We start from the raw sequence: 13754 nt of genomic DNA, 5'->3' as shown, positions 1-13754 counted from the left end.
CTTATTCTCCACAGATTAAAGTGAGGGAATAATCCTGTATGTTGTAACTTACTTTTTCACTGTTCACAGCTGCTTATTATTTGTCAGTACCATGTGTTATTTGTAAAGTAATCTGGTTGCGAGGTAAAAAACAAAGTCACCATTTTTCTACTGGACCATACGGGTGCTCTCTCATTAATGGGAGATGACTGATGGTGAGGCCTAACCTGAGGAACATGTGCCTCAGGCAAGGGGTAGGGTTGAGAAGGTGGGACCTTCAGGAAAACCATGGCTAGTGCAGGAATTGAACCTACAAAGTTGACATCACAAACACAAACAGACCAATCAGCCAACTGTGCTCACCAACACCCACACATATCAAGGATAGGAAAGACTTGAAGGTGCAATAAGGAAGGCAATTTCTTGCATTAAGAAGCACATTACCTGGTTAAGAGTTTTTGAATTATGCTTTGCCAGGACTAAAGCCATGGAATCAAGCAAACTGCTGAACTTGAAAGTGCTTGGGGGTTGACGGTAATTTCTCTCACTAAGAATTTCGCTGGCTTTTTTAGCCTTTTCAACATCCAGAGATCCAGTTGGGATCCAACCAATGCCTTTTAGCCACTGAAGATCAGCCTTGTATTGGAGCTGTGTCACACAAATAAAACAATCTTAGATTATATTGTCAAACATTTTCCAATAGTCATTGCAATCAAATACCACTTTTGCCCAGTCTACCCAACACAATTTACTTGAATTATTGCCAAAATGATCTAAAATTTAATGCAACACTGATTATGCAATCTATCATTGAAGGTGAGCATAATAATGGAGAAACATAGCCCATTACAAACACAACAAGCTGTTGTTGTAGTATCTTAACTCAGACTTATTGGTTTCAAGTAGCTCTGCTGTAAACTACTGAAATATTTAACTCTATAGGGAGAGGCTGAACAGGATGAGGCGGTTTTCCCTGGAGCATCGGAGGCTGAGGGGTGACCTTATACAAAATTATGAGGGGCATGGATAGGGTAAATAGACAAAGTCTTTTCCCTGGGGTGGGGGAGTCCACAACTAGAGGGCATAGGTTCAGGGTGAAAGGGGAAAGATATAAAAGAGACCTAAGGGGCAACTTTTTCACACAGAAGGTGGTACATGTATGGAATGAGCTGTCAGTGGAAGTGGTGGAGGCTGGTACAATTGCAACATTTAAGGAGGCATTTGGATGGATATATGGATAGGAAGGGTTTGAGGGGATATGGGCCGGGTGCTGGCAGGTGGGACTAGATTGGGTTGGATTAGATTAGATTAGACTTAGTGTGGAAACAGGCCCTTCGGCCCAACAAGTCCACACCGACCCGCCGAAGCGCAACCCACCCATACCCCTACATTTACCCCTTACCTAACACTACGGGCAATTTAGCTTGGCCAATTCACCTGACCCGCACATCTTTGTGACTGTGGGAGGAAACCGGAGCACCCGGAGGAAACCCACGCAGACACGGGGAGAACGTGCAAACTCCACACAGTCAGTTGCCTGAGTCGGAATATCTGGTTGGCATGGAAGGGTTGGACCGAAGGGTCTGTTTCCATGCTGTACATCTCTGACTCAATATCTCATTACTGATAACTTAGGTAAATCATCAAAAAGGTGATGGTTCTATAGCATACTCCATGAATTTTGTCCCTGAAGCACATTTGATTTTTTTTCAAGTCAATGCAATTTTCCACTACTAAGGGTTCAGTCTGCAAGATCTGCTCTTGCCACAACATGGGAGCAGGGAGGTGCTTAAAATGCCAAAGCTGATCAGGAGAGCAATGATCCTACTTAAAGTGTTTCTGTGCTTCAGGCCTTACTTCAGAAAATGTACAGGATCAAAAACCTCAAAAGCAGGCGTGAAAATGAGTCAATTCATGGAAAACACACTTTGCTCCAGAAGGGAATATCGTAAGTCTAAGAGCAGAGAGAATTACCCTCTGGTTTCGAAAAGGACAAGGATTTTGCTGCTGAATTATCATCAGTTTTATGTTGTGAAACTGGGATAAAACTATTTAGTGGCTTTTTAAAATTTGTTCTTAATGGAGAAAACTAGCAATACAATCAGAACAATTTCATTGCTATGTATTTAATTACATACCACGCAGTCTCATGCATTCACTTCAATGCATGAAAAATTCAATAACAGTGACTGAGGTTCCAATTTCTCAGCTGTCGCAAAAGAGGAAGAAGTTTTGAATCTCCAGTTCGACACCCCCTACCACCACCTCTAATCCTACCATCACTCTTTATCATGAGGCCAGGACTGGGGGCAAATTGTTTGCACAAGTGTAGCGTCTGGAGATGGCTGGGCTTGACACTGAAATGACCAAATGACTCCAAAGAAATTGGATTTTGGACCCCGACTACGGAACCCTGATTGTGCAGGTTAAACCAGTTAACAGCGAGTCTATTCTCAATGTGATTCTTTTGAATGGCTAAGATATCCTCTTGGAAAGGTAAGACCCTTTGGATCTCATTCTAGGACACTTTTAAAAGAGCGAAAGTATTTTTTGGTGGAGGTGAGACACCTTTTGGGATTGTAAAATATTAGATATGCTTATGTGTAAGAAGTGTATAAACTCTTTTTTAGTCATTCATGGAATATGACTTTTACAGTTATTGACCAATCTAATTGCCCTCGGGAGGAGTGGTAAGGTGCCTTATGAACCACGGTAGTTTTTGGATGTAGAGACACCCACAGTGTTGTTGGGAAGGGAGCTCCAGGATTTTGACCCAGTAACACTGCAGGAATAGCAATGTAGTTTCAAGCTGAGATGGTGTGAGGCTTGAGGGGAATGTTAGAGGTGCTGGTGTTCCCATGCATCTGCTGCCCTTGTCCTTCTTAGTAGAAGAGGTTGCAGATCAGGAAGATGTTGTCTTAGGATCTTTGGTGAACAGTTCATCAACTTTACTAACACCTTCCATCCCGACCTTAAATTCACCTGGACTGTCTCAGACTCCTCCCTCCCCTTCCTAGACCTTTCCATCTCTATCTCGGGCGACCGACTCAACACAGACATCTACTATAAACCGACTGACTTCCACAGCTACCTGGACTACACCTCCTCCCACCCTGCCCCCTGCAAAAACTCCATCCCATATTGCCAATTCCTTCGTCTCCGCCGCATCTGCTCCCAGGAGGACCAGTTCCAACACCGCACAGCCCAGATGGCCTCCTTCTTCAAGGACCACAGATTCCCCCCAGACGTGATCGACGATGCCCTCCACCGCATCTCCTCCACTTCCCACTCCTCCGCCCTTGAGCCCCGCTCCTCCAACCGCCACCAAGACAGAACCCCACTGGTTCTCAACTACCACCCCACCAACCTCCGCATACAACGTATCATCCGCCATCATTTCCGCCACCTCCAAACGGACCCCACCACCAAGGATATATTTCCCTCCCCTCCCCTATCAGCGTTCCGCAAGGACCACTCCCTTCGTGACTCCCTAGTCAGATCCACACCCCCCACCCCCGGCACTTTCCCCTGCAACCGCAGGAAATGTAAAACTTGCGCCCACACCTCCACACTCACTTCCCTCCAAGGCCCCAAGGGATCCTTCCATATCCGCCACAAGTTCACCTGTACCTCCACACACATCATCTATTGCATCCGCTGCACCCGATGTGGCCTCCTTTATACTGGGGAGACAGGCCGCTTACTTGCGGAACGCTTCAGAGAACACCTCTGGGCCGCCCGGACCAACCAACCCAACCACCCCGTGGCTCAACACTTTAACTCTCCCTCCCACTCCACCGAGGACATGCAGGTCCTTGGACTCCTCCACCGGCAGAACATAACAACACGACGGCTGGAGGAGGAGCGCCTCATCTTCCGCCTGGGAACCCTCCAACCACAAGGTATGAATTCAGATTTCTCCAGTTTTCTCATTTGCCCTCCCCCCACCTTGTCTCAGTCGGTTCCCTCAACTCAGCACCGCCCTCCTAACCTGCAATCTCCTTCCTGACCTCTCCGCCCCCCACCCCACTCCGGCCTATCACCCTCACCTTGACCTCCTTCCACCTATCCCACCTCCATCGCCCCTCCCCCAAAGTCCCTCCTCCCTACCTTTTATCTTAGCCTGCTTGGCTACACTCTCTCATTCCTGATGAAGGGCTTATGCTCGAAACGTCGAATTCCCTATTCCTGAGATGCTGCCTGGCCTGCTGTGTTTTGACCAGCAACACATTTTCAATTACTACAGTGAATCTTGCAAATGGTACACACTGCTGCTGCTGTGCATTGGTGGTGAAGGAAGTGAATGTTTAAAGAGGCAGAATCAATCTAAACATCAGGTCATAGACAGAGAACACAGGGGGCTAACACCTTCAACATATTGTCTAGCTATCACCATTGTTAACAGCTAACCCGAGAATGCAACTTTTTTAAAAAAAGGGTTTTGTGATTTACACATGAAAGAAGTGAAACTATCACTGTATTCTAACAGATGAAAGGCTTAACAGACAATCAATTTTTCAATGTATAATTTCAGTTATATCACACTGCAAATTTTTTTGCATAAATTCTGTGTTACGATCGAGCCCTCCACAATCACCTGGTGAAGGAGCGTCGCTCCGAAAGCTAGTGTGTTTCCAATTAAACTTGTTGGACTATAACCTGGTGTTGTGTGATTTTTAACTTTGTCTCACATAGACATGGAATGCTTCAGTCTCAGGCTGCTAATGGCACTGACCATGGTGTAATCATCTGACCCTATGATGAAGGAAAGGATATTAATAAAGCAGCTGAAGATCGTTTAGCCTTGGACACTGCACTGAGGAACTCCAGCAATAAAGTCTTGGGTTTAAAAAGATTGATCTCCGACAACCTCAACCACCTTCCTTTGTGCCAGGCATGACTCCAAATTATTCCCGTCAAATTTTATTGATTCTAGTCTCTGTCAAAATATTAAATCAAAACTTGATGTCAAGGGCAGCCGCTCTCACTTCACCTCTGACATTCCACTCTTTTGTCCATGTTTAGACCTAGTTTGTAATTAGGCTAGGAGCTAAGTAGCCCTGGCAGAACCCAAACTGAGTATCGCTGAGCAGGTTATTGCTGAGCAAGTATTGTTTTACATTACTGTGAGCGACCCTTTTCATCATTTTGCTGATAACTGCGATTATGATTGACAAAGGCAAAACTGAAGGGGCTGTCCTTAAAGAGCATGAAGAACATTAATGTTTTGTGTTGACATCAGCCATTCTAGGATTACGTTGGTTGATTTTGCAAGCTGTCATTTTCAAACTGGGAAGCATATTAAATGAACGTTTTGATGGATAGCTCTGACTGCTTATAGAATATAAATACGTGTTTACCAATGCAGATAAGTGAACACTTAACTGAAATATCTGTTTGCATAAGGGATTAGTTAAATTGATTTTGATACATTTAATTTTTTTATGTTATAAGGATTTTTTTTCAGTGGCGATATAATATTTTTATTTTCTTTTAGCATGACTTCGGATGTACAGGCGAACGTGAGGACTGCAAATGCTAGAGATTGGAGTCGAGAGTGTGGTGCTGGAAAAGCACAGCAGGTGAGGCAGCATCCGAAGAGCAGGAAAATCGAAGTTTCGGGCAAAAGTCCTTCATCGGGCCAAAACATAAATTTTCCTGTTCTTCGGATGATGCCTGACCTGCTGTGCTTTTCCAGCACCACACCCTCGGCTGCCTTCTGGTGTATGTCCACAATAGACAACAGGTGATTTGGAATGGAGAGAGAAGGGCAAGGAGGGATATCTGTGAGAGATATGAGTTTCCATCAGTTATCCTGGACTCTGGGATGACTTGGAGCCCATGCATGAGAGGCCATGGGATATGGGTAGATGGGTCCAGATTGGTGTGGGGTGTAAAAGGCCTTGGAGAATAGTTACAGGAGCCATGAAGAATGGAGACTAGAGCTAAGGTTGTCAGAAGGGCATGATGAGCCATGGAACATGTATGGGCATTAGGTGGCACAAGTTGAAGTTGACCGGGTAGGGTGAGTGAGATAAAAAAAGAGGATAGACACATAGAAGAATAGAAAATAGCGGCAGTAACGGGCTATTTGAGGCGAGGGTTGGGGTGGGGTTTGCCGTTCATAATGATCATGGCTAATCATCTAAATGAATAGCCTGTTCCCCATATCCTTTGATTCTTTTAGCCACAAGTGCTATATCCAACTCTTTCTTGAAATCATATAATATTTGGTCTTGACTGCTTTCTGTGGTAATGAATTCAATAGGCTCATCATTCACTGGGTGAAGAAATTTCTACTCATCTCAGTCCTAAATGGTTTACACCATATCCTTAGAGTGTGACCCTGGTTCTAGACTCTCTCATCAATGGGAACATCCTTCCTACATCTAGTCCTGTTTGAACTTTATGGAGTTCAATGATATCCCCTCTCATTCTTTGAGAGTGGAAGAGATTTTTCATGTTTAATCTTCATTTAAACTTTCACAGTGCTCGAGTCCCCAGTCTTCCCACACAGCTTGCCTTGGGAATCAGGCAGTTTCACCTGCTTTTTGCTGGTCACCTCTCCTGATTCCCAATCCAGCCCATCTTCTCAGTCTGAAATTAGGAAGCATACATGTTCACTTCTACAGATTTGAGTTGTAGAGATAGAATTTGCTACAATATACCAACTGCTCAGAAAACCACCTAATTTTCTGTTAACAATAGGCAAGTACAATGCATATCACTAAGAATTTATATACTCACATCACTTTGCAGGTCATAAGCCTTCTTGGCTTGGATCACGTCATTCTGGTCAGGCAGACAGGTCCACTGGTGCAGATATCGTCTGTAGTCAATGTCGCTGACCAGAGTTTGGCATTTCTTGGCCAACAGGATGTCCAGCATGTCGACTGGCATGTTGAACTTGGTCTTTGTTTTCTCAAAGTCCTTCTTGTATTCCCGGTCACTCTGAATCTTAGCCACATGCATGGACCAAACCATCTTAGGGTCATCTTGAATGTTACGGCATCCAACATGGTGGCCGAGTTGCTTGCGATAGGCTGTTTTATACTTGTACTGAATAAGAAGTCAAGCAATAATAATCTCAATCATTTACTAAATTTAATTTGATGTAAATGCAATTGGAAAATGCTTAGTATTGCCAGTTCTAATTTAGCATTCCATAACCAGATAAATGTTTCAACTCACATCACTCGCAATATCTCGGGATGCTTTTGCTGCCTTAATTGGAATGGCGTCAGCATTCAAGTTATGACCTTTCTTCTTTGACTCCTCCATACCGAGTCTGTACAGTTTCTGTGGGGATAATAGTAACACGTTCAGTGAAAGTCCAAAATTGTCAATCTGCCAACAACTTTCTAAACCTGACTTTTTGGAGCTGGGTTGGAGTGGGCTCTGTCTTTCAACATCAGACGTTCCCTTCACACTGTATTGACTTCTTCCTCTTTTTGTATTGTGTTTCTTCAGGTTGTTAAATTTTCATCCAAAAGTGAACTGATTTATTATGTACACAAAACATCAGAAGACCATAAGACACAGAAGCAGAAGCAGGCCATTCAGGCCATCAAATCTGCTCTGCTATTCAGAGATATAATTGTTCTGATCATTGTCAACTCCACTTTCTTACCCTTGTCCCATGAGCTTGATTCCTTTGCTGATTAAAAATCTGTCTATCTCAACCTTGAATATACTTAATTACCTAACCTCTATAGCCCTCAGTGGTAAGAAATTCCACAGATTTACTACAGTCTGAGAGAAAAAAATCTCATCCCTGTCCTAAATGGCGAACCCCTATTCTGAGATTATGCCCTCTGTTCCTAGATTCTCCCACAAGGAGAAACAACCTTTCCATATTGACTCTGTGAAATCCCTTCAGAAACTTTCATGTTTTAATAATGTCACCTCTCATTCTTCAAAACTCCAATGATTACAGGGCTAACCTACTTGAATTCTTTTCATAAGCCAATCCCTCCATACTTGGTATCAACCTAGTCATCTTTCTCTGGACTGCCTCCAATGCCAATATATCTTTCTTCAGCAAAGGGGACCAAAACCTTTACAGTATTCTAACTGTAGTCTGACTTGTGCCTTGCAAAGTTTCAGCAATTCCCTACTTTTCCTTATTTTCATACTTCATTCCCTTTGAAATAAACACCAACATTCCATTTGCCTTCCTTGTTACCTGTTAAACTTTGGTATTAGATTTTTGTAATTAATGCACATTGATTCCCAAATCACTCTTTCCTTTTGCTTTTGGCAGTCTATCTCCACTCAAATAAGACCATAAGACCACAAGACATAGGAATAAAAGTAAGACCATTTGGCCCAATGAGTCTACCCCACCATTCAATGATGGCTGATGGGCATTTCAAAGCCTCTCACTTGCACTCTCTCTGAAGCTCTTAATTCCTTGCAAGGTCAAGAATTTGTCAATCTCTGCCCTGAAGACATTTAACGTCCTGGCCTCCACTATGCTCTGTAGCAATGAATTCCACAGGCCCACCACTCTCTAGCTGAAGAAATGTCTCCTCATTTCCATTCTAAATTGACCCCCTCTAATTCTAAGGCTGTGCCCACGGTTCCTAGTGTCCCTGCCTGATGGAAACAAATTCCTAGTATCCACCCTTTCTAAGCCATGCATTATCTTCTAAGTTTCTTTTAGATCTCCCCTCAACCTTCTAAACTCCAATGAATGCAATCCCAGGATCCTCAGCCATTCCTCGTATGTTAGACCTACCATTCCAGGGATCATCCATGTGAATCTCCGTTGGACACGCTCCAGTGCCAGTATGTCCTTGCTGAGGTGTGGGAACCAAAACTGGACACAGTACGCCAAATGGGCCGAACCAGTGCTTTATAAAGTCTCAGTAGCAGATCACTGATTTTACATTCCAACCCTCTTGAGATAAATGACAACATTACATTTGCTTTCTTAACCATGGACTCAACCTGCAAGTCAACCTTTAGAGAATCCTGGACGAGCACTATCAGGTCCCTTTCACTTTGGCTATATGAATTTTCTCACCATTTATAAATTATTCCATGCCTGCAGTATTTTTTCCAAAGTGCAAGACCCCACATTTGCTCACATTGAATTTCATCAGCCATTTCTTGGACAATTCTCCTGAACTGTGTAAATCTTCCTTCAGCCTCCCCACCTCCTCAGAACTACCTACCTGTCCACCTAACTGTGTATCATCGGTGAACTTTGCCAGAATGCCCTCAGTCTTTTCATCCAGATTATTATTATATAAAGTGAATGGCTATGATCCCAACACTGAACCCTGCAGGACCCCACTTGTGACCAGCTGCCATTCTGAAAAAGAGCCTTTTATCCAAACTCTCTGCCTTCTGTCAAACACCCAATCTTCAATCCATGCCTGTAGCTCACCTTGAACACTATGGGCCCTCACCTTACTCAGCAGCCTCCCAATAGGCACCTTATCAAAGGCCTTTTGGAAGTCTAGGTAGATAACATCCACTGGGTTTCCCTGATCTAATCTACTTGTTACCTCTTCAAAGAATTCTAACAGGTTTGTCAGGCATGACCTCTCCTTACTAAGTCTATGCCGACTTGTTCTAATCCAAACCTGCACTTCCAAGAATTTAGAAATCTCATCCTTAATGATGGATTCTCGAATTTTACCTGCAACCGAGGTTAGGCTAATCAGCTTACAATTTTCCGTCTTTTGTCTTGATCCTTCCTTGAACAAGGGGGTTACAATAGTGATTTTCCAATCATCTGGGACTTTCCCTGACTCCAGTGATTTTTGAAAGATTACAGCCAACACCTCCACTATTTCGTCAGCCACCTCTCTCAGACCTCAAGGATGTAACCCATCCGGGCTAGATTTATCAATTTTTAGACCTTTTAGCTTTTCTAGCACTTTCTCTTTTGTAATGTCTACCATACTCAACCCTATCTCTTGACTCTCCTTAATTGTTGGGATATTACTCATGTCTTCCACTGTGAAGACTGAGAGTATTAAGTTCTTCAGCTCTTTCCTTATCTCCCATCATTAACCTTCTTGCATCAATTTGGAGCGGCCCAATCTCTACTTTTGCCTCTCATTTGTTTATTATGTATTGAAAGAAACTTTTACTATTATTTCTAATATTACTGGCTAGTTTACCTTCATATTTGATCTTCTCCTTCCTTATTTCTCTCTTTGCTATCTTCTGTTTATTTTTGTCATCTTCCCAATCTTCTGATTTCTCTTGGCTACTTTATAGATTCTCTCTTTTTCTTTGATACATTTCCTGACTTCCTTTGTTAGCCATGGCTGTCCAACCCCTCCACGGATAATCTTTCTTTTCTTTGGGATGAATCTCTGTATTCAATTACACACAGAAACTCCTGCCATTGGTGCTCTACTGTCTTCCCCACCAGGCTCTGCTTCCAGTCGATTTTTGTCAGTTTCTCTCTCATGCCCATGTAATTATCTTTATTTAACTGTAACACCATTACATGCGATTTTGCCTTTTCTCTTTCAACTGCAGACTGACCTCTACCATATTATTATCTCTGCCTTCTAAGTGTTTCCTTACTTTAAGATATTTTATAAAGTCTGACTCATTACATAGGCTCGTCCCTTGTGGGCTCCATCACAAATTGTTCCAAAAAACCATCCTGTAAGCATTCCATGAATTCCCTTTCTTTGGATCCACTGGCAACACTATTCACGCAGTCCATTTGCATATTGAAGTCCCCCATGATCACCATGACCTTGTCTTTTTGACATGCCCAATCTATTTTTGATAAATCTTGCACCCCTGATCCTGACCACTGCTGGGAGATCTATACATAACTCCCATTACAGTTTTTTGCTATTGTGGTTTCTCAACTCCACCCACACAGACTCCACATCAGCTGACCCTATGTCATTCAGTGCCACAGATTTAATTTCATGCTGCACACTCCCTGTCTTTTTGATAAGTTGTAAATCCTTGGATGTTTAACTGCGAGTCCTGAAAGCCTTGCAACCATGTCTCTGTGATGCCTACCACCTCATAATCATTCACCATGATTTGTGCTGTTAATTTTGTTACAAACACTATGAGCATTCAGGTAAAGTACCTTAATGCAAATTTTCTTATCCTTATGATTTCCACCATCTCCAGTAATATGTCCTAAGTTCTCCTTCCTTTTTGCTTCATTTCTAGTCTGCCTCGAACTTAAACCCTGCACACATGTTAACCTGCTGCTTATCTTTGTATTTGTCTCCATACTTCCTGTTGCTTTCCCTTTCAGCTCCTCTGTTCTTCTGGCCACACAGCACAACCTCACATTTTACCACATTACATTCAGCTCTGATCCATGTCACTCGACTAGCTTCAAGTTATCATCCTGAAAATGTCCCCCTTAGCCCAAAGCTCTGTCTTGTATTAGCTTAAAAACATCCCTTAATCGTGCTAACATATGACCTCCAATACAAATGGCTGTTATCTTATTAAGTAGCCCACTGTGTGGTAACTTATCAAATGCTTTTTAGAAATCCAATTATATTATGTCCTTTTGCTTACCCCTTTATCCTACTTGTTAGCTCCTCAAAGAATTCTCATGAATTTGTTTCCGCTCCATTAATTCATACTGACTCTGCTGGAAGTTTATCTATATTTTTAAATGCTCTTCTATTACATTCTTTATAATAGGCTGATAACTTCCCAAAGCAGATGGAAAGCTAAACTGGCCTATAGTTGCTTGTTTTATGCCTCTTTCCTTTTTTAAATATAGGTATTAAATTGGCAGTTTTCCAATTCCTGAGACTTTTCCAGAATGTTGGAAGATGACTAGCAGTATGTCTACTATCACTTTAGCTACTTCTTTTAACGTCCTAGGATATATCCCATCAGGTTTTGGATCAGTGGTGCTGGAAGAGCACAGCAGTTCAGGCAGCATCCGAGGAGCAGCAAAATCGACATTTCAGGCAAAAGCCCTTCATCAGGAATAAAGGCAGAGAGCCTGAAGTGTGCAGAGATAAGCTAGAGGAGGGTGAGGGTGGGAAGAAAGTAGCATGGAGTACAATAGGTGAGTGGGGGAGGGGATGAAGGTGATAGGTCAGGGAGGAGGGTGGAGTGGATAGGTGGAAAAGAAGATAGGCAGGTAGGACAAGTCATGGAGACAGTGCTGAGCTGGAAGTTTGGAACTAGGGTGAGGTGGGGGGGAAGGGGAAAAAAGAGGAAACTGTTGAAGTCCACATTGATGCCCTGGGGTTGAAGTGTTCTGAGGCAGAAGATGAGGCATTCTTCCTCCAGGTGTCTGGTGGTGAGGGAGTGGCAGTGAAGGAGGCCCAGAACCTCCATGTCCTCGGCAGAGTGGGAGGGGGAGTTGAAATGTTGGGCCACAGGGTGGTGTGGTTGATTGGTGCAAGTGTCCCGGAGATGTTCCCTAAAGCGCTCTGCTAGGAGGCATCCAGTGTCCTCAATGTAGAGGAGACTGCATTGGTAGCAACGGATGCAATGAGTGATATTAGTGGATGTGCAGGTAAAACTTTGATGGATGTGGAAGGCTCCTTTCGGAGGAGGCCATTTGGGCCATTGTATCTGTACCAGTCCTTTTTTTTTTAAGTATTTTCCAATTGTTCTTTCCAAAGAGCCTGATCAGTATTTTCATCCTTCATGCGTTTATCTAGTTCTCTTATGAATGCTACTGTTTGATTTTCTTTCACCAGGCTTTCTGGCCATGTATTTCAGATCACAACTCAATGTGTTATATAAAAAAAACCTAAAGGATGCAGTGCACTATCAATCCAGAACCGCAGGCTAATTTCTCAGGGTATAAGTTCAAACTGCTTCATTTGAAATTTAAATTCAATGAAAAAAAGGAATTACAAAGCAATCACCTAATGATAGCAAATTATTGTTAAGAACTCGGGTCCTTTCGGGAAGGAAATCTGCCATCCTTACCTGGTCTGGCTTCCATGTGACTCCAGACCTGCAGGAATATGGATGACTCTGAGCTGCATTCTGGGCAATTGGGGAAAGGGTAATAAATGCTGCCTAGCCAACAATGTCCAGATCCTATAAACAAGTTGCTTTTTAAAATTGATTTCTCTTGTGGCCATTCATGCTTTTCCTAATCAGTGGCCTCTTACCTGCGGCCATTTTGCACTGGAAACAGTTTCTCCCTCTCCCACTCTGTCAAAGTTAGTCGTGGAATTGAAGAACTCTATCAAACCTCCTCTCATGTGTTTCTGCTCTGAGGAGACCAATTCCAGCTATTCCTGTTTCTTCACATAAGTTCCTCATTCCATCTACCATTCTAGGAAATTTCTTTCGCAATTTCTAAAGTGTAGTACTCAGAGCGTAACAGTACTTAGTTGAGGCTGAACTAGCATTGATAAAGGTTTAACATAACTTCTATTCTTTATTCAATAATAAAGCTAGCAATATTAAAAGAGCATTTTTAACTTGTCCTGCCACCTTCAAGGAATTATGTACTTCCCAGTCTCCCTGTTCTTGCATGCCTCTTTAATTTCATATTGCTTGTTCTCGGTCTTCTACAAAGTCATATCCCTTCTCAATAATCAATATTTAATTTGTGATGTGTCTGCTCAGATCACCTGTTTCCAAGTCCTCCTGAGATCTATTACCACCTCCTCATATTTTGCTACATTTTGAATTTTGGATCCTCTGCCAGTTTATTATCTAAATCCAGGTCATTTAACTTAGCTCAAAATAAGAATGTCCCAACACTGAAACTTGGGGAATTCGACTGTACGATTATTCCCAGACTAGATAACAACTATTCACCATTCCTCTCTGCTTCCCAT

At 42.8% G+C, this 13754-nt stretch overlaps 1 protein-coding gene across 19 annotated transcripts in view; it reads right to left on the bottom strand.

The window, feature by feature from the left end:
• The window catches only part of neb (nebulin), a 299811-nt gene that overhangs the window by 170303 nt on the left and 115754 nt on the right, over positions 1-13754 (bottom strand). For all 19 annotated transcript variants that reach the window (XM_060827055.1, XM_060827069.1, XM_060827066.1 and 16 more), the window contains 3 exons: positions 7171-7278; positions 6727-7038; positions 424-627 (listed from right to left, as the gene is read on the bottom strand). In XM_060827055.1, coding sequence (XP_060683038.1) covers positions 424-627; positions 6727-7038; positions 7171-7278 — 624 coding nt within the window. The remainder of the gene's footprint in view (positions 1-423; positions 628-6726; positions 7039-7170; positions 7279-13754) is intronic.

The sequence above is a fragment of the Hemiscyllium ocellatum genome, chromosome 7 (assembly GCF_020745735.1).
Source record: "Hemiscyllium ocellatum isolate sHemOce1 chromosome 7, sHemOce1.pat.X.cur, whole genome shotgun sequence".
In the NCBI taxonomy this organism is placed as follows: Eukaryota; Metazoa; Chordata; class Chondrichthyes; order Orectolobiformes; family Hemiscylliidae; genus Hemiscyllium; species Hemiscyllium ocellatum.
This window is presented reverse-complemented; position numbering and strand designations above follow the sequence as displayed.